Below are 26,362 nucleotides of genomic sequence, written 5' to 3'. Positions count from 1 at the left end.
TTCTATGCAGAGTACATCATGAGAAATGCTGGGCTGGAAGAAACACAAGCTGGAATCAAGATTTCTGGGAGAAATATCAATAACCTCAGATATGCAGATGACACCACCCTTATGGCAGAAAGTGAAGAGGAACTAGAAAGCCTCCTGATGAAAGTGAAAGAGGAGAGTGAAAAAGTTGGCTTAAAGCTCAACATTCAGAAAACCAAGATCATGGCATCTGGTCCCATCACTTCATGGGAAATAGATGGATAAACAGTGGAAACAGTTTCAGACTTTATTTTGGGGGGCTCCAAAATCACTGCAGATGGTGACTGCAGCCATGAAATTAAAAGACGTTTACTCCTTGGAAGGAAAGTTATGACCACCCTAGACAGCATATTCAAAAGCAGAGACATTACTTTGCCAACTAAGTTCCGTCTAATCAAGGCTATGGTTTTTCCTGTGGTCATGTATGGATGTGAGAGTTGACTGTGAAGAAAGCTGAGCGCCGAAGACTTGATGCTTTTGAACTGTTGTGTTGGAGAAGACTCTTGAGAGTCCCTTGGACTGCAAGGAGATCCAACCAGTCCATCCTAAAGGAGATCAGTCTTGGGTGTTCATTGGAAGGAATGATGCTAAAGCTGAAACTCCAATACTTTGGCCACCTCATGCGAAGAGTTGACTCATTGGAAAAGACCTTGATGCTGGGAGGGACTGGGGGCAGGAGGAGAAGGGGACGACAGAGGATGAGATGGCTGGATGGCATCACTGACTCAATGGACGTGAGTCTGAATGAACTCCGGGAGTTGGTGATGGACATGGAGGCCTGGTGTGCTGTGATTCATGGGGTCTCAAAGAGTCAGACACGACTGAGCGACTGAACTGAACTGAAAGACAATGTATTCTATCCAAGGTAACAGTGGAGGTCGATGTTAAAATTTATCAGCAAAATAGAATAAATATTTGTAGTACTAGAGTTAAAAGTCTGATGGGGAATTAAGCTGCATATAGGAGACCAACTCAGCAGCAGACTTTTACAAATAATTTAATATTATATTTCCCAAATGACTATGTTTTTCTGTTTTCTTTATTCACTGGAATGTGAACTCCAGGAGTGCAAGGAATTTCATATTTTATTTACTGCTGATAATTCAGCTGGTAAAGAATCCGACTACAATGCAGGAGATACAGGAGACTTGAGTTTGGTCTCTGGGTCAGGAAGATCCTCTGGAGAAGGAAATGGCAACCCTCTCTGAATACCCTCTTTGCTTCTAGAACTTATGCCCAATACTGATATCATCTTCCATTTCACCTCCTTACCAGTCTCAACTGATTGTATACCATTTCTTAACACATTATTGACAAAAGACTTATTAATGCCACAGGTGTTCATTTCTGAAAAAAAAAAAAAATATCCAGTCAAAAATGTGTTAATTAATGGCCATTGCTTTCCCCAGGTTCCTATCTTAAACTTTATTCAGTTCAGTTCAGTTGCTCAGTCATGTCCGACTCTTTGCAACCCCATGCACTGCAGCACACCAGGCCTCCCTGTCCATCGCCAACTCCCGGAGTCCACCCAAACCCATGTCCATTGAGTCAATGATGCCATCTAACCATCTCATCCTCTGTCGTCCCCTTTTCCTCCTGCCCTCAGTCTTTCCCAGTCATCCTTTATTCCTTTATTTTAAAACTCATATTATTTATGAAGTTCTCTAAATTCATGAGTATATATACATATATTTAAATATTTTATATTATATATACTAAATACATTAAATTACTATTAAAGATTTTATGTATAATATAAAATATTTAAATATGCTCCTTTCACCTCTCACTTACAAACTAAGATTGCTGTTATTTAGTTTTTATGATTTCTCACCTAGACCTTGCCAAAATCTTACTAGCTCAAGGATAGCAAATGCTCAGCTTATGCCTTCTGTCACTTTCCCTACTTTCCCTTCTTACACTAAAGACAAGTTTGTTTCCTTATTACTGGAGACTTTCCTGATGAGTCCAGATGCAATTCTGAAGTCCTTCTCAAAGCAGCATTCCATAGAGACAGTACTAGAGTTGATAAACAAGTGGAATCCCATTTGTCCTCTCCTCTTTTTCCTTCTCCACCAGATGGTGTGTAGACAGTATAGACTGTCCCAGCATCTGGCCCTGGCTGCGGGGACTGAGGGTAGATGGCAGTATGGTTCAGCAGGCCAAGAGAGAAACCAGAGGCAGGAGTGGTGTTTCCTCAGAATGCTGTTACTGCTTGTATTTGCTTAAAGCTCATGGTCTCCCCCTGTATTGTACCTGTTAAGCATCTTACATTTCACTCCCTGTCTGAGTGGAGGGAAACCTCTTTGCAGTTTAGGTCACAGTGGTGGCCTCACTGTGACATGAGTCCGATTGCTGAGTCTACATCAAGATGCTGTTGTTGTTCTCCTCTGGACTTTCATGAAAAATTGACATAAGTGAATACCTGGCTTATTCTTGATAGTCTTAGCTGCAGGAGTCTGTATTGCATTTGTGATGTTTTCTTACAGTGCACCTCAACACAGCTGACTCCAGAGATGTCAAGACAGAGGGTTGGACATTGATTATAAAATTCCTGCAGGGTATGTAGTGGTAATGTGCATGCCCAGTTCACTCAAGATGGCTGTTCTCTTGCTCTTTGTACATGCCCTGCTTGAGAGTCCATGCTTCATCTATACCCTACTCACAAGAATGTGCTTGCCCCTTTGCCCCAAAGATGCATCACTACAGGAAATCTGATCCTATCCTTCCATGTTTGAAGTCTATGAGGATCTCTTGCTTACAAAAAAAGGTGACAGCTCACTAGTTGAGTATATAAGGCCTTATACAATCCAATTCTAATGGAAAAGTTCAGACTAACTTGTTCTTACTGACACAAGTCCTCTAATTGTTCATAGCAACACATCCTATTTCTACAATCTGAAGATCTTTTATTTTTATTTTGTTTATGTCCTTACTTTTTCTAAAATTCCCTTCCTCATTCATCACAAGCTTGTTGAACTTCTATAGATTCTAAATCTTTATGAAATTTCTCTAAACAGAATGTTGATTCTTGCTCTAAATCTCCAAGAAATTTTTTTAAAATTTTTAATATAGAATATGGGGCTTTTCATTATTATGTTTTTAATTATTTACATACATGGCTAGAAAATCATTCCAAGTAACAACTGTGTCCTCATTCAATGTAAGAATGTCTGGCAGGTGTCCAGTTAATATATCTTAAAATAATACATTCAGTAGGCTATCCTCTTTTTTCTTTGTGAAGAGTGACAAAGATATTTGCTTATTTCTCTTTACTCATTTACTTTACAAATACATTATATATGTGTGTGTGTGTGTATGTATATATATATATATATATATGATGTGTTAGTCATGAGCAGCATCCATGACAGAAATCTGCAGTTTCAGCCAAAACCTCACACTGTATCTAAAGCAGCAGAAACTGAGCGAGAACCACTTTAAGTGGCCTTCGTGCCAACATTTCAGTCTGCCGTGCTCCTTCCTGGGACGGATGGACAGAAAATGAAGTATTTGGCTCTCGAGGAGTATGGCACAATTCTTGGCTCACATTGATAAATATCGATCTTATATAAATTCCTCAGGAGAGGCAGTTGATGGTTCTCTGAGAATCACATACAAAGTCCCCACTCCCTTTTATGCAAAGACATAAATCATTTGTGAATAGAGCCCAACATCTGTGAAGTCCAAGATGACTGATACTCAGAGATTTTTCTCATTTGAGAACAAACCTAAATTAAGCAAGCAGTCGGACTACATGAAGTTACAATGCCCTTTTGTTCACTCTAACTTGAGGGATGAATAATACATTTGCAAGGGTAAACATCACATGCTTCCAAGTAAACACCATTAAGTGTGACTACACATCTGTGTCTTTAATAAAACTGAAGGCAAAGGACAGCTCTTTAAAGATCTCATGTCATGATCACTCAATTTTAAGTTTCAGTTGCTGATGGGAAGTGGATTGTTAGTGTATGTCTGTGTGTGAAATTGTGCAGAATTCCTTTTCTTTGACTACAGTTGAATCACACCTTGGGTTTCATCTGGAAAGTGTGAATAGCACAATGAGGAATCTGTGTATGGTGAGGAATTATTGAGATTAAAAACCAAAAGGCAGCAAACACTGGTTTTCAGGGCTCTAGGGGTGAGATTCCTAGAGGATAGTTTAACCTCTGGGGACTTAATCACAGAACAGGAGGAAGATAAACAGAGACTGACAAACAGCTTGAGGTCACTTGGCAGGAGCTGGAATTTGTCGTTTGAGCTCACACAAAGGGTCAAGATGCTGACTTCTTGGAAGAAATAAAAGAATACAAATTATGCTTCTTGGTACCCTTATTTATGTGGCTTTCCTCAACTGGGAATGCTTTTTGCCCTTCCATTAAAACTTTTCACATTCTCTGTATTTTTGTCAGTTTTGTTCACAGTTTAAAAGGCATATAATCTGTGACAGAGGAAATCCTACTTTTAGGAATTGATAGAAAAATCTTTAATAAGGACTCATAAACATACATATATATATATATATATATATATATATACACACACATTCACACACACATACATATATATTGTTATTCAATCGCTAAGTCATGTCCAACTCTTTGCTAAGAGTCATATCCATGATTTATAGCATGCTATTGAGAGGGTAAAGCCAGGGGTCTCCAAATGGAGGAAATAGGCTGCAAGTGTCAGACATTTTTATCTCTCTTAAGTGGCAGGAGGAAACAAACTAGTGATATTTTTTTCCTTCTCTATACAAATTTAAAAAGAGGTTTCTCTTAAAATACCGTGTTGCCATAATGACACCTGGTTTCACCTGAAGTTAACTATTCTCAAACCTTGAGTTAACCAATGCATTTTTCTTATGGAAATGTTTGTCTTAAGCTATGTTAATGTACTACGTATTTACCCCAGACTCTGTCTTCAAGTCGGTTCCGCCTAGTGGCTCAGAACCTACTTGACAAACCAGTATGTTATACTCAGATATTGTTCCCCTAATCTATGTAAATGAAACTATTTTTATGGTAATCTGCCCTTCTACAAAATTCAAGTCAATCGTTTTATGGCCCAGGATGAATCATCTGGTGACAAGATTATTCCAAAATGCATCTTATGGGTGAGGGGGCTGGTGCCATTCTGAGTTTTAAGATATTCCTTTCTTTCATTAACAGACTGCTAGTGACTATATAACATCCAGCTGAAGATTAGTAGGGGATACTCTTTCTGCCCCCTTCTGATGCCTTTGTCAGAAGCTTTCTCTATCTCCTTTATACTTTAATAAAACTTTATTACACAAAAGCTCTGACTGATCAAGCCTCGTCTCTGGCCCCAGATTGAATTCTTCTACTCCGGAGGCCAAGAATCCCCGCGTCTTTTCATTCAGCAACAACCTTGCACTATGCTTCCCTGTCCTTCAGTGTCTCGAGTGCACTTCTCCTCTTGCCTCACACACAAGAGAATTATTGAAGAAATATTTAAAGCAGAGAAAATCACCTGAAAGCCCACAATACGAAAGTGATTAAACAAATTATAGAACATACTTAAAGAAATGAAATGCAGCAGTTCAAAGTACCATAGGTAAGTATAAGATTGAAGGCAGGAGAAGGGGTTGACAGAGGATGAGATGGTTGGATGGTATCACCGATTCAATGGATATGAGTTTGAGTAAACTCTGGGAGTTTGTGATGGAAGACCTGATGTACTGCAGTCCATGGGGTCGCAAAGAGTCAGCCATGACTGGAGCGACTGAACTGAACTGAAGGTGATAGAAAAATTTACCTCTTCTGACATCAAATTTGTGAACCAAATCATCTAACAACACATTAAAGATATGAGTTTCTAAGAATTTTATTTTTCAAAGGGTAAAAGAAGAAGAAAGCTTGAATGGATATTAACTGCTTAATTCAGATTTGTAAAGAAGGAAATGATGGCAATGTGCTTGGTGTATAAGTTCAGAAAGTAGCAGAAGTGTGGTAGATACATTTTAAATATGCTAAGTGATTTTGTACTTAATTTTATTTATTTTTCAAACAGCTTAGAGTGTTAACATTATCCCATTTTAGGGATGCAGAAAATCGAGGCTCAGAGACATTAAGTGATTTGTCAAGGGGCACAGAGTCAGTTCATGCTAGGCTCTTAGTTGGAGTCATAGTCCATCTTTACTTTGAGTGTTCTTTGTGTTATGCAATAATTTTACCAGGAATCCCGGGAGACAGAGGCTGTAGCATCCTGAAGTTCATAAAAAGCAAGAAAAGCTATCTAAGGAGTTTAAAAAAGGGATATGCATAATTCCATGATTGTGAAAGACAAGTAAAATTTACCCCAAAACTTTATTATTAAAAATTTCAAATATATATAAAAGTAGAAAGAAATACAGGGCTTCCTTGGTGGCTCGCAATAAAGAATCCTTCTGCCAGAGCAAGAGACATAGGTCCATCCCACAGGATCAGGAAGAGCCTCTGAATAAGGAGATGGTAGGCCACTCCAGTATGTTTGTCTGGGAAATCCCATGAATAGAGGATCCTGGCAGGCTACAGTCCAAGGAGTTACAGAGTCAGACATGACTGAGGGACTAAACAACAAGAAAGAAATATACAGTGAATAACCCAACTATCCCCCACATAAATTCTACAGTTAACATTGCACTGTTTTTGCTTTATCAAGATTGGTACTTTAAAAAAAGTAAAATTCTGAATATAAAAATTTAGAAATTATAGTATTGTCTAACAAACAGTTCAAAAAATGTGAATAGTAAGCTTGAGTTTCACGAGGTCAAGAATCACGTTTGCTTGTTGATCTTTGTGTATTCAATGTCCAGCTTGGCTCCTGGCACAGAGTTGACCCTTGATGCATCTTTATTGAATACAAGGATGACATAATCTCAGTGAGTAAGAAATTGGCTTTACATCTAAAAAAAGCTAATATAGTATGCCTTCTGATAAGTTAATAAGAGCAAAAAATGTCATATATATTGAAGAAATAGCAGTTCACCAGGGATCAATATATCAGAGGATTGGCAGTTTAGTAAAGACAGGAATAAACACCTGATGTGAAGAGCTGATTCATTTGAAAAGACCCTGATGCTGGGAAAGATTGAAAGTGGGAGGAGAAGGGGATGACAGAGGATGAGATGGTTGGATGGCAACACTGACTCAATGGACATGAGTTTGAGTAAACTCCAGGAGTTGGTGATGGACACGGAAGCCTGGCGTGCTGCAGTCCATGGGGTTGCAAAGAGTCGGACACGAATGAGCAACTGAACTGGAGTCTTTCTGCATAGACTGACATTCTTCAAAAGGGTGTGAGAGGTTAAAACTAACTTGGTAAAACTCAGTAGAGACTAGTGTGAAGTCTCTCATTCTGGAGTACAGGAGTGTGCTTGGCAGAGTTTAATATTTAAAATATGGACAAGGGGTAGCACACTCCTCTACAAAGTTGATTATTATGAAGCAGCAGCAGTTGTATAAATATATGGTTTAAAAAGATAAATCAGAGTTAGCGCTAACAGAAAAATAGAGTACAAGGAAGAATAGTCCCACCATACTCTATTCCTCTCACACTGGCAGCCATATAGCGCTACTGAATGAACTCTAACGTATCTACTGGAATAGAGCAGGAAGTTTTGGTAACAAAATATAAGAAAATCATTGGAGATTATTCACTAGAGAAGAGATAACTTTAGACATAGGAAGTGAGAATATGGGATGATGTGCTAAAGATCTTCAAATACTTGAAGGGCCGATGGAAAGCAAGGTAGAGATAATAGTTTCAAGATGGGAGCTAAGTTGACTGCTGCTGCTGCTGCTGCTGCTAAGTCGCTTCAGTCATGTCCGACTCTGTGTGACCCCATAGATTGCAGCCCACCAGGCTCCCCCATCTCTGGGATTCTCCAGGCAAGAACACTGGAGTGGGTTGCCATTTCCTTCTCCAATGCATGAAAGTGAAATTGAAGTTGCTCAGTCGTGTCTGACTCTTCGTGACCCCATGGACTGCAGCCTACCAGGCTCCTCCGTCCATGGCATTTCCCAGGCAAGAGTACTGGAGTGGGGTGCCATTGCCTTCTCCTAAGTTGACTATTTGTACATATACATATGTGTATGTCAAATATAAATATAATCATATTTTATATTTTTATACAGACATAACTATATACAAAAGGATTTCAACATAAGAATTGTTATCCTTTGTGGTCCAGAAATAGACAGCAAATGGATTAAAAGCTTGCAAAGAAAGCTAGAGGCCAGGACTCTTGAAATAACTCAGTTGTAAAAATAGAGCAACATAGATGGTCCACGTTTAGAGGCTGTCTATCTCGCTGTATCTTATGAGAGTAGGAAAGTAGCCAGGTCAATTAACATTGACAGTGCACACACATACAACAGGGCTACCGTAGAGGACTCTGCCTTGAGATAAGAAGAGTGACTGTGGGAGCTTCGGGCAGACACACAGCGTGGTTCATCAGTCTGGTGATGCAGGAGATGGTTCCTAGGGGTCTGGTTAATGGCACCATGAGCCTGCCCCCTCCCGGTGGAAGCCAGGAGACAGTGCGCCTCAGCAGTAGCTCGCACACCTCCTCTAAGGAAGCAGAGAGTTGAAACGGAATCTCAATGGCAAATGTGAACACCCAATGAGGAAACATCAAACATCCAGTAAAAGTCTACAATGTGACATAAATTTATTTTCTACATCTATGGGGGGAGGGGATAAATTAGAAGACTGAGACTGACACATACACACTCCTATGCATAAATTACATAACTAATAAGGACCTACTGTATAGCACAGAGAATGTTACTCAGTACTCTTGTAGTGGCCTATATGGGAAAAGAATCTTTAAAATAGTGTGTGCATGTATAACTGATTCACTTTTTTGTACACCTGAAACGAACACATTAAAAATCAACCAAACTTCAATTAAAAGTAAAAATACACTAAAGTAAAATTCCCATGCTTAAACTCCAAAAAAAGTCTACAGCATACAAAATAAATGTAATAACCAGATCTTATACCCAAAAAAGTAGATTTAACAGAACAATTAGAACTGGGTTTGTGGAACAGAATTGATATGTTCTTTATTATTTCTGAGAGCAAAACTAAGGCCAATAGAGATATCTACCAGTCTACCTACATCTATTTAGAAATTTACTGACCTAGATACCAGGGAATCTATAATCACTGGACCTGGTATATATTAGCCCTGTAATAAGCATTAGATGAATATATCTAAGCAGCATTGGGGCAAATATATATTCATCTTATTTACCAAAAAAATGACAGACATGGTGTTCATTGGATTTTCATTCTAGTAGGGAAGCCAGCTAATCAATAAATAGGTAATACAAAAGTAAGTAGCAATAATTTTCCATAAGGAAAAATGAAGATGAGCAAGGATATAGGGGATAAGGGGGGATCAATTTTGCTGGCCTCCTTGGTTCAGGAGGCAAGAGACTACTATAAACAGGGAGCCACTTGAGCAGAAACCTGACTGAAGTGAGTCGCCTATCACTGAGTAGCCAGAATTTATTTACTATAAACAACATTTCTTATCTAAGAGTTTCAGTGTGTCTGGAGCCTGGGTGTGGTTGAGCTGGTCCTGGTGTCTGGCTCAGCGTCTCTCAAGGCTGCAGTCAGGGGTCCTCTGGGACTGCAGTCCTTGCAAAGCCAGACAGCACAGAGATGGATTCTCTTCAGTCTCACTCAGAAGACTGCTGGCAGGACTCAGTTCCCCCCAGCCTATTGGGCAGAGGGTCTCAGCTCCTGACTGGCTGCCGGTCAAAAGACCACCTTCAGTTCTTTGTCACATCAGCCTCTCCAGAGAGCAGCTCACAAATGGCGACTTGCTTCATCAGAGGAAGAGAGAAGCTCCAGAGAGAGAAAATGAGCAAGAAGGACATCACAGTTTTTCGTAGTCTAATCTCTGGGTGACATCCCATTACTCTTGCTCTTCTTTACACCAATTCTAGCATGGTCTGCTCTTTACAAGCAAGTTGCTAGGTCCAGCTCAGACAAAAGGGGTGGGGGGGGGGGTGGAATATGGTGAACGTGATCCTGACTGTACCCAGGGAGCTGTGGTGGAGGTTCTCCTCCAGCCCTGGGATATTCAAGGAGTGCAGGGTCTAACTGCTCCTGGAGAATAAACAGGCTTAAATTGCTGAGTCCTTCTTCCTAGTTATCTGGATGAGTTAACCCCAGCTCAGATCTTCCAGCTGAACTCTTCCCTGGACAAGCTTCTCTACTTAGAAAATCTCCTGCAGGCCTCACCCAGTGGTGTCAGAAGGGGTGTGTGCCCATCAGTCCTCCCCTCTCATGAGATGTGAATGCTCTGACTTTGCATCAGGAAACATCTGGTTGACCTCCTAGTCCCCTAGCAGATGCTGGATGTCTCATAAATTAGTGGAATATAATTGGATGGGAAGGCATGGAGCTTTAGTGATTATTCAACCCTACCAGCATGTTATAAACCAGATGAGACATGAGAAAACAGCCTCCTTGCACACCCTCTCCAGGGACCCAGCACCTTGGCTGCACAGGCACATTTCCTAGCTTGTGATGGAAAGCAAATGTATATGAGAGCCTGAAGTAGCTGGAAGCAAACAGGAGCTCCTATTTGGATGCTTTTAGCAATCCAGCAATTATTCAACACTGGCCTGAAATTAGGTTCCTAAGAAAGAGTTTATTCACTGTCCCTGGGAAAATGAAACTCCGCGTTCATCGGTAAGCAGAAACCATGACCACTTAGAAACAGATCAGGTCCCTCCTAAGCTCTTGACGTAGAAGAAAAGTTGCTGTGTATCCTTCACTGAGCTCTAAATGCCATTTTTCACCTGTTTGGTTTTCATTGGCTTCTTCTCAGTTTATGAACCACTAGAGAGGAATTAAGTAAAATAGGTAGGAGAAAATGGGTTTGATAACTGCTCCCCACCCCCACCAACCTCCATACCTGTCCCTGAGGGAATCAGATTTTTTTTAACTTCCAGCACCCTGGCCTGCAAATGAAAAACTCTTCTTTTCTTGAAGTGTTTTGCCTCTCTCCTCCCCCATTCACACCAATGATAACTTCGAATGTGTCAACTTCTAGACAGTCATTATACATCCTGCAAAGGTATTCAAAAAGAATGCAGAATCATTTTTAAATTTTTAATCAATAAAACTAAGCAAAAAATAAAACACACAAAAAAATCTATTTGTTAAAAATTCTAAAAGTTCATTTTTCTAAGAGCTCACTCTTTTGTTAAGTAATAAGTGGAACATGAGATAAAGTGTAAATTTTTATATCCATCTTTCTGCCATAAGGTCAGATTGAGATCCTAGGGCTTTAGAGTGGTGTTCTACTTTCGATTCATTCATTCATTCATCAGAGGGTTGAAAATTGTGTATGTTCTATATATTGAGTGTATTTAGCTGGGGACAAGATAAAGTTCCCTGCTCTGTTACAGTCTTTATACTTACAGATGTGTTAGGATGAAACATTCTAATGAGTGAAATGTTCAGAGTGTGCTTGGCATTTTGAAAATGGTAAGTAAACCTTCACTATTATTACTTACTTCTGTGCTTTCACTGAATCTAGTTCTTTTACTTCCCCACATTTTAAAGGAAATTCTCTCTGTGTTTTGACTAATCTTCATCCAAATTCAACTTTATCACAGGGATTTCACTCACACAATTATGTAGACTGGGAAGTCCCAAAAAGATGGTGGAAATCCTTGCTGCACAGGCTTTCTCTAGTTGCGGTGAGTGGGTTTACACTTCATTGCAGTTCATGTGGACTTCTTATTGCTGTGGCTTATCTTGCTATGGGTTTCCCTGATGGCTCAGTGGATAAAGAACCCATCTGCAAAACACAGGAGACACAGAAGATACGAGTTCAGTCCCTGGGTCTGGAAGATCCCCTGGAGGAAGAAATGGCAACCCACTCCAGGATTCTTGCCGGTAAAATGCCATGGATAGAGGAGCCTGGTGGGCTACAGTCCAAAGTGTCTCAGTGAGTCGGGCATGACTGAGACACTAAGCACACGTGGTTTTGTTGCAGGTTGTGAACTCTAGAGCACACAGGCTTCAGTAGTCGTGGTGCACATGCCCAGTTGCACAGAAGCATGGGGAATCTTCCTAGAACAGGGATAAAACCCATGGCCCCTGTGTTGTCAGGCGGGTTCTTAAACCCTGGACCACCAGGGAAGTCCAGCTTATTATCTTTCTTGCTACAGACTCTGTGATAGAGATAACATGAACTTATGTGACTTTCAGCAGACACAGGTAGAATAAAAGTATTTAATGCTGAAAAATCTAAAAATATGCTTATTTTAATTAAACTAAACTAAAACTAGCTTTATATGACAAGTGGACACAAAGCTTTATGGTGAATCCTGCTTTTCTTTTAGTGATAGAGCACAATGCCACACACCATAACTTACATTGTCATACTCCTTTATGTGTATTTTTCAAAATGATCCTCCATTGAAAGGAAAATCTTAGGGATGCAGAAAACCTTGGAGTTGTTTTTGGCCCAACGTTCAAGAGACCTTAGAGCAATGACTGCCTTAAATTATGTAGAATATCAAAGATGGTGGTAGAGTTGCTTATCAAAAATGCTGCTGCTGCTGCTAAGTCACTTCAGTCATGTCCGACTCTGTGGGACCCCATAGACAGCAGCCAATGAGCCTCCCGCATCCCTGGGATTCTCCAAGCAAGAACACTGGAATGGGTTGCCATTTGCTTCTCCAATGCATGAAAGTGAAAAGTGAAACTGAAGTCGCTCAGTCGTGTCCAACTCTTAGCGACTCCATGGACTGCAGCCCATCAGGCTCCTCCATCCATGGGATTTCCCAGGCAAGAGTAATGGAGTGGGTTGCCATGAGAACATTTTATTTAACATTTTTAGTCTGAAGGCGTTGACTGAAAAAAAAATACAGAGCATGAGAGCTGTGAGTTAAGTTTTCTTTGGGGCAAAATGAGGACTATAGCCCTGGAGAAAGTTACTCAAATCATTCTGAGGAACTGCTCTGATGAGCTTATGGAAGGGGAGATCAGTATGTATGTGATTTTAGTGAAAGAGGATACATGCGATCAAGCACACATGTTGGCAGAAGGTTCCTATCAGTCACAAAAATGTTGCTATTAGTCATGAGGATCAGACGTGTCTGTTAAAGACTTCAGTGATTGTCTAGATAGGAGAAGATGAAAGAAAGTGGTCTGATGAAATCTTCCTCTGAAAATATCTGGATATTTGAAGGCCTGTTCTGCCAGAATTTCTCAGTGAAAAAGCGTGCCTTATTCCTGACCTCCACCCTGAACTCCTTTCAGGGTGTACCGAAGGTCCCCAACTGCAGTGGTTACTGATATCATACTTGTAGTGACAGGTTGCAAGTGCCAAGTTTTAGTTGGCAGTGCCTTCTCATGGTCACAAATTGGACCATAGCCTGGGAGGCATTTCATGATTATTTTGTGTCAGAGGGCTAGGATTGCTTGTTCCTAGGTCAGGCCAAGATTTCATTCTTAGGCCTCTCAGTGTGCTATTGCTGGACTAGGCCCTATCAACCACTGCCAAGTCTCAGGACCACCTGTCTTACTAGTGCATTACGACTCCCTCTGGTTGCTTCTTCCCATATTTAAAGTTACACTATTACTATTATTGATCTTATATAGAACTATATGTCTCGTCAACTACTTCAAGTCATCTAATCATTATTTTATCAGTATGAAATAAGCAGAATATAAGTAATAGAGTTAGTAGTATCTGTAAGGTTATAAGTAAGAACTCAAGAACTTCCATTAGGTGCCACCCAGTATATTCACAGCTCATCTGACTTAATATATTCAGTACCAATCCTTGTCTTTGAAGGAAATGATATCTTGGCATTGTTCATATAGCACCCAGTCACATTTCTTCATACTATTAAGCTGGTCACACTTACTATTGTTTAATTGTTTCCAACATAAGGGGGAGGATCTTTTATATTTATGACAATGATCAGAGCAGCTGTGATTGATTGGCCAAATGAGAGAATCTCATCCAGTAATATCAATGTCAAAAGAACTATAGCTTCTTCCTTCTAGAATAATTTCCTAAGGGTCATCCATTTAGAGCCTTGAGTGGAGAAATCCACTCAAGTTAATCTAGAAATACTGGGACTAATGCATTCATTTCATAAGCAAGGACGAGCAATTATCAAAGTACTCAGTCCGCAGGCCTGCTTGGCAACTTAGATCACCTGTCTACTTTTTCCTACCACCCTGTCTGGTGGTTTGCCCTCTGCGTGACCGTTGTTTTAAGGTGATTTTGAGATCAGTAGCCTGTGTATAGTCCAGTACATTGTAAAGTCCCTCTCTAGGTGAAAGCAGTAATCAAAACATCAATTTCCTTCAGATGAAATATGCATGAGCTAGTGAAGAGTACCTGATAAGAATCCTTCCATCTAGGTTGGGGATAGTCCTTTGAATCATGCCTTTTCCAGTATGAATAATCCCCTGGTTGCAGGTCATGGGGCATCTGATCTTCATCCAAAGACATACTAATGAACGGCACTTCAGAAACAAACTAAAGTGTCCTTTTAATAATTCAACTAAAAGTTACAGCAATGTAACAGCAGAGCTATCTGGGAAGTGACTCTTGGTAAATAAAGACTTCTATTAACACAACTTGAATTTACTCTCCACATAAACATAACCTTTTTCTCCCTAAAATTACCCTTGTTTCTACCAAAAACAAGACTAATTTGTTTGCAAAATAACTCTGGTTTCAATAAACTTGGCCTGATGATTTATACACATGTAATCACACAGGTCTTTTGAAATAGGTTTTGCTAAAACCTTTTATATGGAAATTCAGATTGAATTTTTAAAAGGCCTCCTAAAGCCAGGAAAGTCAGGCCAAAGTCTAGTCACAGATTTCACCTGTGTTAACTATAGATTTGAGTCAATCTATCCCTTTTCAAGGGCCCCAAATACTTTGAGATTCCTGAACCTGTTAGGAGATTGCTTTCCTAATTTACTTGATTTTCAAAGTTTCTGGAAACCTAAGAGTTTCCAGTCTCTGGAGGGATCATTGAGAGAGAAAAGATAAACGTTTCAATTCTGCTTAAAAGGTATAATTCACCAAGTTGCTGTAACTCATAATTTACTTGATTTTCAAAGTTTCTGGAAACCTAAGAGTTTCCAGTCTCTGGAGGGATCATTGAGAGAGAAAAGATAAATGTTTCAATTCTGCTTAAAAGGTATAATTCACCAAGTTGCTGTAACTCATAATTAGTTTGAGGGGGAGAGTCTTTTCCAGATAAAAGTCTTTTATCTGGAAAAGAAAGATTGAAAGTTAGTAATACTTTAGATAGAAACCATAAATTTATAACCATATTCACTATTTCACACAGTGCTATATAAATAACCCTTTTTGTTACCAGTTTTAAGAAGGCATGGTTAAAGACCTGCTCACTACACAATTGACAAAGGAATTTGGTTACAGCTGTGACATGGAACATTTTAAGATAATGACTTAAATTATGACTGATAACATTTTACCAGAACATACCATATTCTTAGAAATTACATATAATTTCTAGATTAATAACATTTATTCACACAGTGTAACCTAAGAAGACTTTTTACTTATTTGACAATACTTCCCATGTAATTTAACATACCAAATAAACCTAATTAGTTTATATCTCTCTTTGGGATGTTTCAATGGTCCTTTGAAGTAACCAAAATTTGGCTAGAGGTCAAAGAACTACGTTAGAATTTGATCTGGGAAATTTTTCATCAAAAATATCAAAACGTTTCAAGCTACTTGGTCAAATAGGATCATAGTTCACTGTGAATCAGTGTTTATTCACTTGACCAAAATGACAACCAAAGATTTCAAAGGCAAAATAAGGAAGTTATAACAGATTCCTGGTTAAAGGTAGGAGATCAGTATTTTAAGAAAACTGTCCTCAGCAGAGAAAAAAAACAAATCCTGCTTTTATACACATTTACTTTTAAAATTTACTCAATCAAATTAATTCTAAGCCAATCATTCCGATGCACAAAACTCTGTTCTCAGGGTTGTTTTCTCTAATCTTCCATAAATTTCTGTATCCACATTAGTTTGTCTTTTTTTTTTTTTTTTTTTCAATCAGGACAACCAGCTCTAAGACAAAATTACTTTCTTTTCTTTTTTTAACATAATGCAGTTCCACTCCTATCTTTTTTTTACTGAAAACACACATCCTACTTTGCTACTATATACTGAAATGTTTCCCTTATTACTTCTACTACCACTACTATTAAGTCACTTCAGTCGTGTCCGACTCTGTGTGACCCCATAGACGGCAGCCCACCAGGCTCCCCTGTCCCTGGGATTCTCCAGGCAAGAACACGGGTGGGTTGCCATTTCCTTCTCCAATGCAGGAAAGTGAAAGGTGAAAGTGAAGTCGCTCAGTCATGTCTGACTCTTCACGACCCCATGGACTGCAGCCCACCAGGCTCCTCCATCCACGGGATTTTCCAGGAAAGAGTTCTGGAGTGGGGTGCCATTGCTTCTAGCAACTTTAATTTCATATTTAAATTCAAATCCTCAATTCTGTAAACCTTAATTATAAGTGAAAACTAAGAAGTGACCAATTATGAACTTTTTACATTAGCATTCTGTAGATTGGCAAGCATAAAACCAGTAATATTTTTTTAAATATGTGCTTTTTCATAGAAAACACCTCAGTGTGGCACCAAATATATTTTTTAAATCATCCTAAATACTTTTAATTTCTTTGCAAAAGGAAGCTCATATCATATCAGATCAGATCAGATGAATCACTCAGTCATGTCCGACTCTTTACAACCCCATGAATCACAGCACGCCAGGCCTCCCTATCCAACACCAACTCCCGGAGTTCACCGAGACTCACGTCCATCGAGTCAGTGATGCCATCCAGCCATCTCATCCTCTGTCGTCCCCTTCTCCTCTTGCCCTCAATCCCCCCCAGCATCAGAGTCTTTTCCAATGAGTCAACTCTTCGCATGAGGTGGCCAAAGTACTGGAGCTTCAGCTTTAGCATCATTCCTTCCAAAGAAATCCCAGGGCTGATCTCCTTCAGAATGGACTGGTTGGATCTCCTTGCAGTCCAAGGGACTCTCAAGAGTCTTCTCCAACACCACAGTTCAAAAGCATCAATTCTTCGGTGCTTAGCCTTCTTCACAGTACAAATCTCACATCCATACATGACCACAGGAAAAACCATAGCCTTGACTAGATGGACCTTTGTTGGCAAAGTAATGTCTCTGCTTTTGAATATGCTATCTAGGTTGGTCATAAGTTTCCTTCCAAGGAGTAAGTGTCTTTTAATTTCATGGCTGCAGTCACCATCTGCAGTGATTTTGGAGCCCAGAAAAATAAAGTCTGACACTGTTTCCACTGTTTCCCCATCTATTTCCCATGAAGTGGTGGGACCAGATGCCATGATCTTCGTTTTCTGAATGTTGAGCTTTAAGCCAACTTTTCACTCTCCACTTTCACTTTCATCAAGAGGCTTTTTAGTTCCTCTTCACATTCTGCCATAAGGGTGGTGTCATCTGCATATCTGAGGTTATTGAGATTTCTCCTGGCAATCTTGATTCCAGCTTGTGTTTCTTCCAGTCCAGTGTTTCTCATGATGTACTTTGCATAGAAGTTAAATAAGCACGGTGACAATATACAGCCTTGACATACTCCTTTTCCTATTTGGAACCAGTCTGTTGTTCCATGTCCAGTTCTAACTGTTGCTTCCTGACCTGCATACAGATTTCTCAAGAGGCAGGTCAGGTGGTCTGGTATTCCCATCTCTTTCAGAATTTCCCACAGTTTATTGTGATCCACACAGTCAAAGGCTTTGGCATAGTCAATAAAGCAGAAATAGATGCTTTTCTGGAACTCTCTTGCTTTTTCCATGATCCAGCAGATGTGGGCAATTTGATCTCTGGTTCCTCTGCCTTTTCTAAAACCAGCTTGAACATCAGGAAGTTCATGGTTCACGTATTGCTGAAGCCTGGCTTGGAGAATTTTGAGCATTACTTTACAAGCATGTGAGATGAGTACAACTGTGTGGTAGCCTGAGCATTCTTTGGCATTGCCTTTCTTTGGGATTGGAATGAAAACTGACCTATTCCAGTCCTGTGGCCACTGCTGAGTTTTCCAAATTTGCTGGCATATTGAGTGCAGCACTTTCACAGCAACATCTTTCAGGATTTGGAATAGCTCAACTGGAACTCTATCACCTCCACTAGCTTTGTTCGTAGTGATGCTTTCTAAGGCCCACTTGACTTCACATTCCAGGATGTCTGGCTCCAAGTCAGTGATCACACCATCGTGATTATCTGGGTCGTGAAGATCTTTTTTGTACAGTTCTTCTGTGTATTCTTGCCACCTCTTAATATCTTCTGCTTCTGTTAGGTCCATACCATTTCTGTCCTTTATCGATCCCATCTTTGCATGAAATGTTCCTTTGGTATCTCTGATTTTCTTGAAGAGATCTCTAGTCTTTCCCATTCTGTTGTTTTCGTCTATTTCTTTGCACTGATCGCTGAGGAAGGCTTTCTTATCTCTCCTTGCTATTCTTTGGAACTCTGCATTCAGATGTTTATATCTTTCCTTTTCTCCTTTGCTTTTTGCTTCTCTTCTTTTCATAGCTATTTGTAAGGCCTCCACAGACAGCCATTTTGCTTTTTCCATTTCTTTTCCATGGGGATGGTCTTGATCCCTGTCTCCTGTACAATGTCACAGACCTCATTCCATAGTTCATCAGGCACTCTGTCTATCAGATCTAGGCCCTTAAATCTATTTCTCACTTACACTGTATAATCAAAAGGGATATGATTTAGGTCATACCTGAATGGTCTAGTGGTTTTCCCTACTTTCTTCAATTTCAGTCTGAATTTGGCAATAAGGAGTTCATGGTCTGAGCCATAGTCAGCTCCTGGTCTTGTTTTTGCTCACTATATAGAGCTTCTCCATCTTTGGCTGCAAAGAATATAATCAATCTGATTTCAGTGTTGACCATCTGGTGATGTCCATGTATAGAGTCTTCTCTTGTGTTGTTGGAAGAGGCTGTTTGTTATGACCAGTGCATTTTCTTGGCAAAAGTCTATTAGTCTTTGCCCTGCTTCATTCTGTATTCCAAGGCCAAATTTGCCTGTTACTCCAGGTGTTTCTTGACTTCCTACTTTTGCATTCAGGTCCCCTATAATGAAAAGGACATCTTTTTTGGGTGTTAGTTCTAAAAGGTCTTGTACGTCTTCATAGAACCGTTCAACTTCAGCTTCTTCAGCATTACTGGTTGGGGCATAGACTTGGATTACTGTGATATTGAATGGTTTGCCTTGGAAATGAACAGAGATCATTCTGTCATTTTGGGGATTGCATCCAAGTACTGCATTTCGGACTCTTTTGTTGACCACGATGGCTACTCCATTTCTTCTGTGGGATTCCTGCCCACAGTAGTAGATATAATGGTCATCTGAGTTAAATTCACCCATTCCAGTCCATTTCAGTTCGCTGATTCCTAGAATGTCGACATTCACTCTTGCCATCTCTTGTTTGACCACTTCTAATTTGCCTTGATTCATAGACCTGACATTCCAGGTTCCTATTCAATATTGGTCTTTACAGCATCGGACCTTGCTTCTATCACCAGTCACATCCACAGCTGGGTATTGTTTTTGCTTTGGCTCCATCCCTTCATTCTTTCCTGAGTTATTTCTCCACTGATCTCCAGTAGCATATTGGGCACCTACCGACCTGGGGAGTTTCTCTTTCAGTATCCTATCATTTTGCCTTTTCATATTGTTCATGGGGTTCTCAAGGCAAGAATACTGAAGTGGTTTGCCATTTCCTTCCCCAGTGGACCACATTCTGTCAGATCTCTCCACCATGACCTGCCCATCTTGGGTTGCCCCACAGGCATGGCTTAGTTTCATTGAGTTAGACAAGGCTGTGGTTCTAGTGTGATTAGATCAACTAGTTTTCTGTGAGTATGGTTTCAATGTGTCTGCCCTCTGATGCCCTCTTGCAACACCTACCGTCTTACTTGGGTTTCTCTTACCTTGGGCATGGAGTATCTCTTCACGGCTGCTCCAGCAAAGCACAGCCATTGCTCCTTACCTTGGACGAAGGGTATCTCCTCACCGCCACCCTTCCTGACCTTCAACGTGGGATAGCTCCTCTAGGCCCTCCTGTGCCCGCACAGCCAGGGCTCCTTTGACGTGGGGTTGGTCCTCCCAGCCACCGCCCCTGGCCTGGGGCGTGGGTTGCTCCTCCTGGCCACCGCCTCTAGTGTTCAGTAATTAATGTTTTGGTATTTTTTTAATTTGGAAATGACCCATTTAATAAACTTTCATCATTTAACTTAATTGATCACAATTCCTAATTTCAAGTGCCTAAAATCTGGAGATATTTTTTATTAATTTTTCTGTATAAGTGTAGTTGATTTACAATGTTGTGCTAGTTCAGGTATACAGCTAATTGATTCATATTCTTCCATAGTAGCTTATTGAAAGATATGGAGTATATAGTTCCCTCTACCATATAGTAAGTCCTTGTTGGTTTGAGAGATTATTTTTAACTAGTTATTTCTAAAATGTAATTATTCCTAAGGAGTTTACCCAGAAGCTCTTATTTATATTCAGTTTACTTACAAAAATGTTGTCATATGGTAAGCAATTTTTATTTTCTTTATAAACAAATGTAATTATATTAAGGACTTTTTGTTATTATTTTTCAATAACAGTTAAGATCAAATATTGAGAAAGAGTTTGATATTTCACATGAAGCAACCACAGGCAATAATTTTTTAATTTATTTATTTTTAATTGAAGAATAATTGCTTTACAGTATTGTGTTGGTTTCTCCCAAACATCAACATGAATCAGCCATAGCTTTATGCATGTCCCCTCCCACTTGAACATCCCTCCAATGTTTATTGCAGCTATATTTACAATAGCTAGGACAGAGCCTAAGGTAAATACACAGTTCATTAATATAACTTAAGAAAAACATTTCCATAAGAAAAACACATTGGCTAGCTCAAGGTTTGAGAAAAGTTAAGTTCAGATCGAACTAGGTGTTGTCATGGCAACACAGAATTTTCAAAGAAACCTTCTTTAAGTTTTGTATAGAGAAGGAGAAGAAAACATCTGACACTTGCATTCTATTTCCTCCCACTTGCGGGCCCCTAGCCTTCTTGCCTGGAGAATCCCGTGGATGGAGAAGCCTGGTAGGCTGCAGTTCATGGGGTTGCACAGAGTCTGACATGACTGAAGCAACTTAGCAGCAGCAGCAGCAGCCTTCTTGCCTATTATACTCTCATGTGGAAGCAACCTAGATATCCATCGACAGATGAATGGATAAAGAAACTATGGTACATACTTACAATGAAATATCATCCAGTTATAAAAAGGAACACGTTTGAGTCAGTACTAATGAGGTGGATGAACCTATTACACAGAGTGAAGTAAATCAGAAAGAGAAAAAAAATAATGTATACTAAATCACCACAGATGGTGACTGCAGACATGAAATCAAAAGATGCTTACTCCTTGGAAGGAAAGTTATGACCAACCTAGATAGCATATTATAAAGCAAAGACATTACTTTGCCAACAATGGTCTGTCTAGTCAAGGCTATGGTTTTTTCAGTAGTCATGTATGGGTGTGAGAGTTAGACTGTGAAGAAAGCTGAGTGCTGAAGAATTGATGCTTTTGAACTGTGGTGTTGGAGAAGACTCTTGAGAGTCCCTTGGACTGCAAAGAGATCCAACCAGTCCATCCTAAAGGAGATCAGTCCTGGATGTTCATTGGAAAGACTGATGCTAAAGCTGAAACTCCAGTACTTTGGCCACCTCATGTGAAGAGTTGACTCATTGGAAAAGACCCTGATCCTGGGAGGGACTGGAGGTAGGAGAAAGGGACGACAGAGGATGAGATGGCTGGATGGCATCACTGACTCAATGGACATGAGTTTGAGTAAACTCTGGGAATTGGCAATAGACAGGGAGGCCTGGCATGCTGCGATACATGGGGTTGCAAAGAGTTGGACACAACTGAGCGACTGAACGGAACCGAACTGAACACATATATATGGCATCTAGAATGATGGTACTGATGCGTCTATTTGCAGAGCAACAATAGAGACACATAGAGAAAAGATTTATGGACATAGCTGTGGGAGAGGAAGGAGAGTGTGGGATGTATGGAGAGAGTAACATGTAAACACACATTACCACATGTGAAATAGATAGTCATTAGGGCTTTGCTGTATGACTCAGGGAACTCAAACCAGGGCTCAGTAACAACCTAAAGGGGTGGGATGGGGAGGGAGGTGGGAGGGATGTTCAAGTGATAGACTTAAGATTTTTTTTAACTCCTTATTTCAAAAGTAGTCTTTTTTTTTTCTTTCCTTCTGACAACAATCCCCTTGTTTCCTAAAGAAGATTATGTAGAATATTTACATCTCAAAGGCACAAAGAAAGAAGGGAAGTTGAACCAGTTGTTCCTTAAGTCCAGAACTTTTACAATATCTGCAAGACTTCTGAGATCAAAAAAGTACATTTGGGGATTGGTGGAAAGGATAAGAGGGCTTAGAATTATTTCTAGATCCTCATTTCTGTTCTTATAAAGGCTTGATTTATAAGACAAGTAGTGAAGTAGTGAAGTTGCTCAGTCGGGTCCACTTCTTTGCGATCCCACAGACTGTAGCCTACCAGGCTCCTCTGTCCATGAAATTTTCCAGGCAAGAGTACTGGAGTGGGTTGCCATTTAATCCTTGGAGGTAATCTGAATGATATGGAGGTTTCCTTACCCATCCAACTATGTTATCCTGAATTCCCTTTTTAACATCAACAAAAAGATCTTCAACTAAAGTGGAAGTCAATCAAAATTGACAGAGACACATGTTCCCCAATGTTCATTGCAGCACTATTTACAAAAGCTAGGAAATGGAAACAACCTAGATGTCCATCAACTAATGAATGGATACAGAAGTTGTGGTGCATATGTACAATGGAATATTACTCAGCCATAAAAAGGAACACATATGAGCCAATTCTAATGAGGTGGATGATCCTAGAGCCTATTACACTGAGTGAAGTAAGTCAGAAAGTGAAAATGAAAGTGAAAGGCACTTTAGTTCAGTTCAGTCACTCAGTCGTGTCCAACTCTTTGTGACCCCATGAATCGCAGCACACCAGGCCTCCCTGTCTATCACCAACTCCCAGAGTTCACCCAGACTCACGTCCATCGAGTCAGTGATGCCATCCAGCCATCTCATCCTCTGTCGTCCCCTTCTCCTCTTGCCCTCAATCCCTCCCAGCATCAGAGTCTTTTCCAATGAGTCAACTCTTCGCATGAGGTGGCCAAAGTACTGGAGTTTCAGCTTTAGCATCATTCCTTCCAAAGAAATCCCAGGGCTGATCTCCTTCAGAGTGGACTGGTTGGATCTCCTTGCAGTCCAAGGGACTCTCAAGAGTCTTCTCCAACACCACAGTTCAAAAGCATCAATTCTTCTGCGCTCAGCCTTCTTCACAGTCCAATTCTCACATCCATACATGACCACAGGAAAAACCATAGCCTTGACTAGACAGACCTTTGTTGGCAAAGTAATGTCTCTGCTTTTGAATATGCTATCTATGTTGGTCATAACTTTCTTTCTTAGTTGTGTCCAACTCTTTGCAATCTCAGAGACTATACAGTCCATAGAATTTTCCAGGCCAGAATACTGGAGTGGGTAGTCTTTCCCTTTTCCAGGGGATCTTCTGAACCTAAATCTCCCTCATTTCATGTGGATTCTTTACCAGCCACAAGGGAAGCCTGTAAATCAGAAAGAGAAAAGCAAATATAGATTATTAATGGATATATATAGAATCCAGAAAGGTGGTACTAATGAAGCTATTTGAAGGGCAGGAATGGAGATGCAGACATAGAGAACAGACTTGTGGGCACAGAGGGGGAAGGAGAGGGAGGGACAAATTGAAAGCATAGCATTGAAATATAAACATTACCATATTTAAAATAGATAGCCAGTGGGAATTTGCTGTATGACACAGGGAGCTTAAACCTGGTACTCTGTGATTCATAGAGAGTTGGACAGGGTGACAACCTAGAGAGATGGAAGGGGTGGGTGGTGGGAGGGGTGTTCAAGAGGGAGGGAGAATATGTATGCCTGTGGCTGATTCATATTAATTTATGGCTAAAACCAACACACTATTGTAAAGCAATTATCCTCCAACTAAAAATAAATTTTAAAATGTGATAGTCAAGGATAAATGCAAAAATTTTTTTAAAAGGCTATTTATTAAGACCTACTTAAAGGATATAATTTGAAGGAATAGTAACAAATTTCTACTCAAGAATAAAGAATAATCAAAATATTGCTTTTTTAAAAAGTCCTATATTCTAGATTTAGAGCTGTGTGTCTGTGAAGTGTTTTAATAAGCTTTTCCACAAAGGCTTCAGAATTTTTCTTTGCCTCTGGCTCAATAGTTTCACTTTAGTTTAGAAGAAAAGGCCTTAAGAAAAGGTTTCCAAACAAGCTCTGAATGTCAACTTCCAATTTGGCCAATTTCCTAACATAGAATTTAAAAAATATATTTTCCTATGAATATCTTACCGTGTTCTGCTGGACAAACAGTACATACTCCTAGGTCATAAATACTGAACAAGCCCATAAGGCGCAAAAGACATTACCCCCACCCCCTCCCCAAGTTCCAGAACTATACCAAAGATAACAAAAAGAAAGAAAGAAAGGCTCAGATAGCTCCCTTGAAAGCTGACAACAGTGGTAGGTCATAGGCTGCACATGGAGTGCAGCCCACATTTCCCCCCAGCTAAAATTTTTGGATCTTTAAATTGGTTACCGCCAAGCCAAGTTATCAGGACAGAAGTTAGACAAACAGGAACACAATGGCTGTGCTTGAGAAAGAAGGAATCCACAACCCTCAGGTACTCAAAAGCCAATTTACAATTCAAAGATCTAATTCTTAAGAATGCTTACTGCCTACCAGTCTGAATTTAGAAAGGAAGGGAGAAAATGAAATTTTACCTCCTCTGTTAGCCATGCACTATTGATGGAGATAGCGATGAGAGAACTGACTTTGGTAAGAATTCTTACCTTTGCTGGCTTCTGGCAGTTTTCCTAGGATCCTTTCTGCAGGCTCTGGAGTGAGTAGGGTCCAGCAAACCACATTCTGGTCATCTAAACTTTTAGAGAAGAAAAAATCATATTCCCCCTACCTTTATAATGAGTTCTTGGCTGAGATCCCCATTTTTTTTTAATTTAAATTTATTTATTTTAATTAGAGGCTAATTACTTTACAATATTGTATTGGTTTTGCCATATATCAACATGAATCCGCCACGGGTGTACATGTGTTCCCAATCCTGAACCCCCTTCCTACCTCCCTCCCTATACCATCCCTCTGGGTCATCCCAGTGCACCAGCCCCAAGCTTCCTATATCCTGCATCGAATCTGGATTGGTGATTAGTTTCTTATATGATATTACACATTTTTCAATGCCATTCTCCCAAATCACCCCCCCCCCAACCCCTGGCCTGTCCCACAGCGTCCAAAAGACTGTTCTATACATCTGTGTCTCTTTTGCTGTCTCGCATACAGGGTTATCGTTACCATCTTTCTAAATTCCATATATATGCGTTAGTATACTGTATTGGTGTTTTTCTTTCTTGCTTACTTCACTCTGTATAGTAGGCTCCAGTTTCATCCACCTCATTAGACCTGATTCAAATGTATTATTTTTAATGGCTGAGTAATACTCCATTGTGTATATGTACCACAGCTTTCTTATCCATTCATCTGCTGATGGACATCTAGGTTGTTTCCAAGTCCTGGCTATTATAAGCAGTGCTGCAATGAACATTGGGGTACACGTGTCTCTTTCAATTCTGGTTTCCCATTTTATTCTAATGCTGTGCTGTGCTTAGTTGCTCAGTCCTGTTCTACTCTGCAACCCCATGGACTGCAGCCCACAGGCTCCTCTGTCCATGGGGATTCTCCAGGAAAGAATATTGGTTGCCATTCTCTTCTCCAGGGGATCTTCCCAACCCAGGGATCGAACATGCAATCCCATATTGCAGGAGGATTCTTTACCATCTGAGTCACCAGGGAAGCCCAAGAACACTGGAGTGGGTAGCCTATCCCTTCTCCAGGGGAACTTCCTGATCCAGCAGTTGAATCAGGGTCTCCTGCATTACAGGTGGATTCTTTACCAGCTGAGCTACCCAGGAAGCTCTTTTATTCTAGATCATATCATAAATGATAAGATTATCAAGGTTACAATTTCTCCACTGGGGCCACTGTGATTCAAGATTATCTTTGGTAAG

The 26,362-nt window shown here is 40.1% G+C and overlaps 1 protein-coding gene across 1 annotated transcript in view; it reads right to left on the bottom strand.

Annotated features, from left to right (window-relative positions):
• LOC528282 (phosphatidylcholine transfer protein) overlaps window positions 1-26,362 on the bottom strand; it is a 79,204-nt gene that overhangs the window by 45,077 nt on the left and 7,765 nt on the right. The window contains exons 2-3 of the mRNA XM_002695566.6: window positions 25,133-25,221; window positions 1,300-1,374 (exon numbers count right to left, since the gene is read on the bottom strand). Of these exons, the coding sequence (XP_002695612.1) occupies window positions 1,300-1,374; window positions 25,133-25,221 (164 nt within the window). The remainder of the gene's footprint in view (window positions 1-1,299; window positions 1,375-25,132; window positions 25,222-26,362) is intronic.

This window comes from Bos taurus, chromosome 19 (genome assembly GCF_002263795.3).
Source record: "Bos taurus isolate L1 Dominette 01449 registration number 42190680 breed Hereford chromosome 19, ARS-UCD2.0, whole genome shotgun sequence".
Classification (NCBI taxonomy): Eukaryota; Metazoa; Chordata; class Mammalia; order Artiodactyla; family Bovidae; genus Bos; species Bos taurus.
The sequence above is the reverse complement of the archived record's forward strand: the minus strand, read 5'-3'. Positions and strand labels throughout refer to the sequence as shown.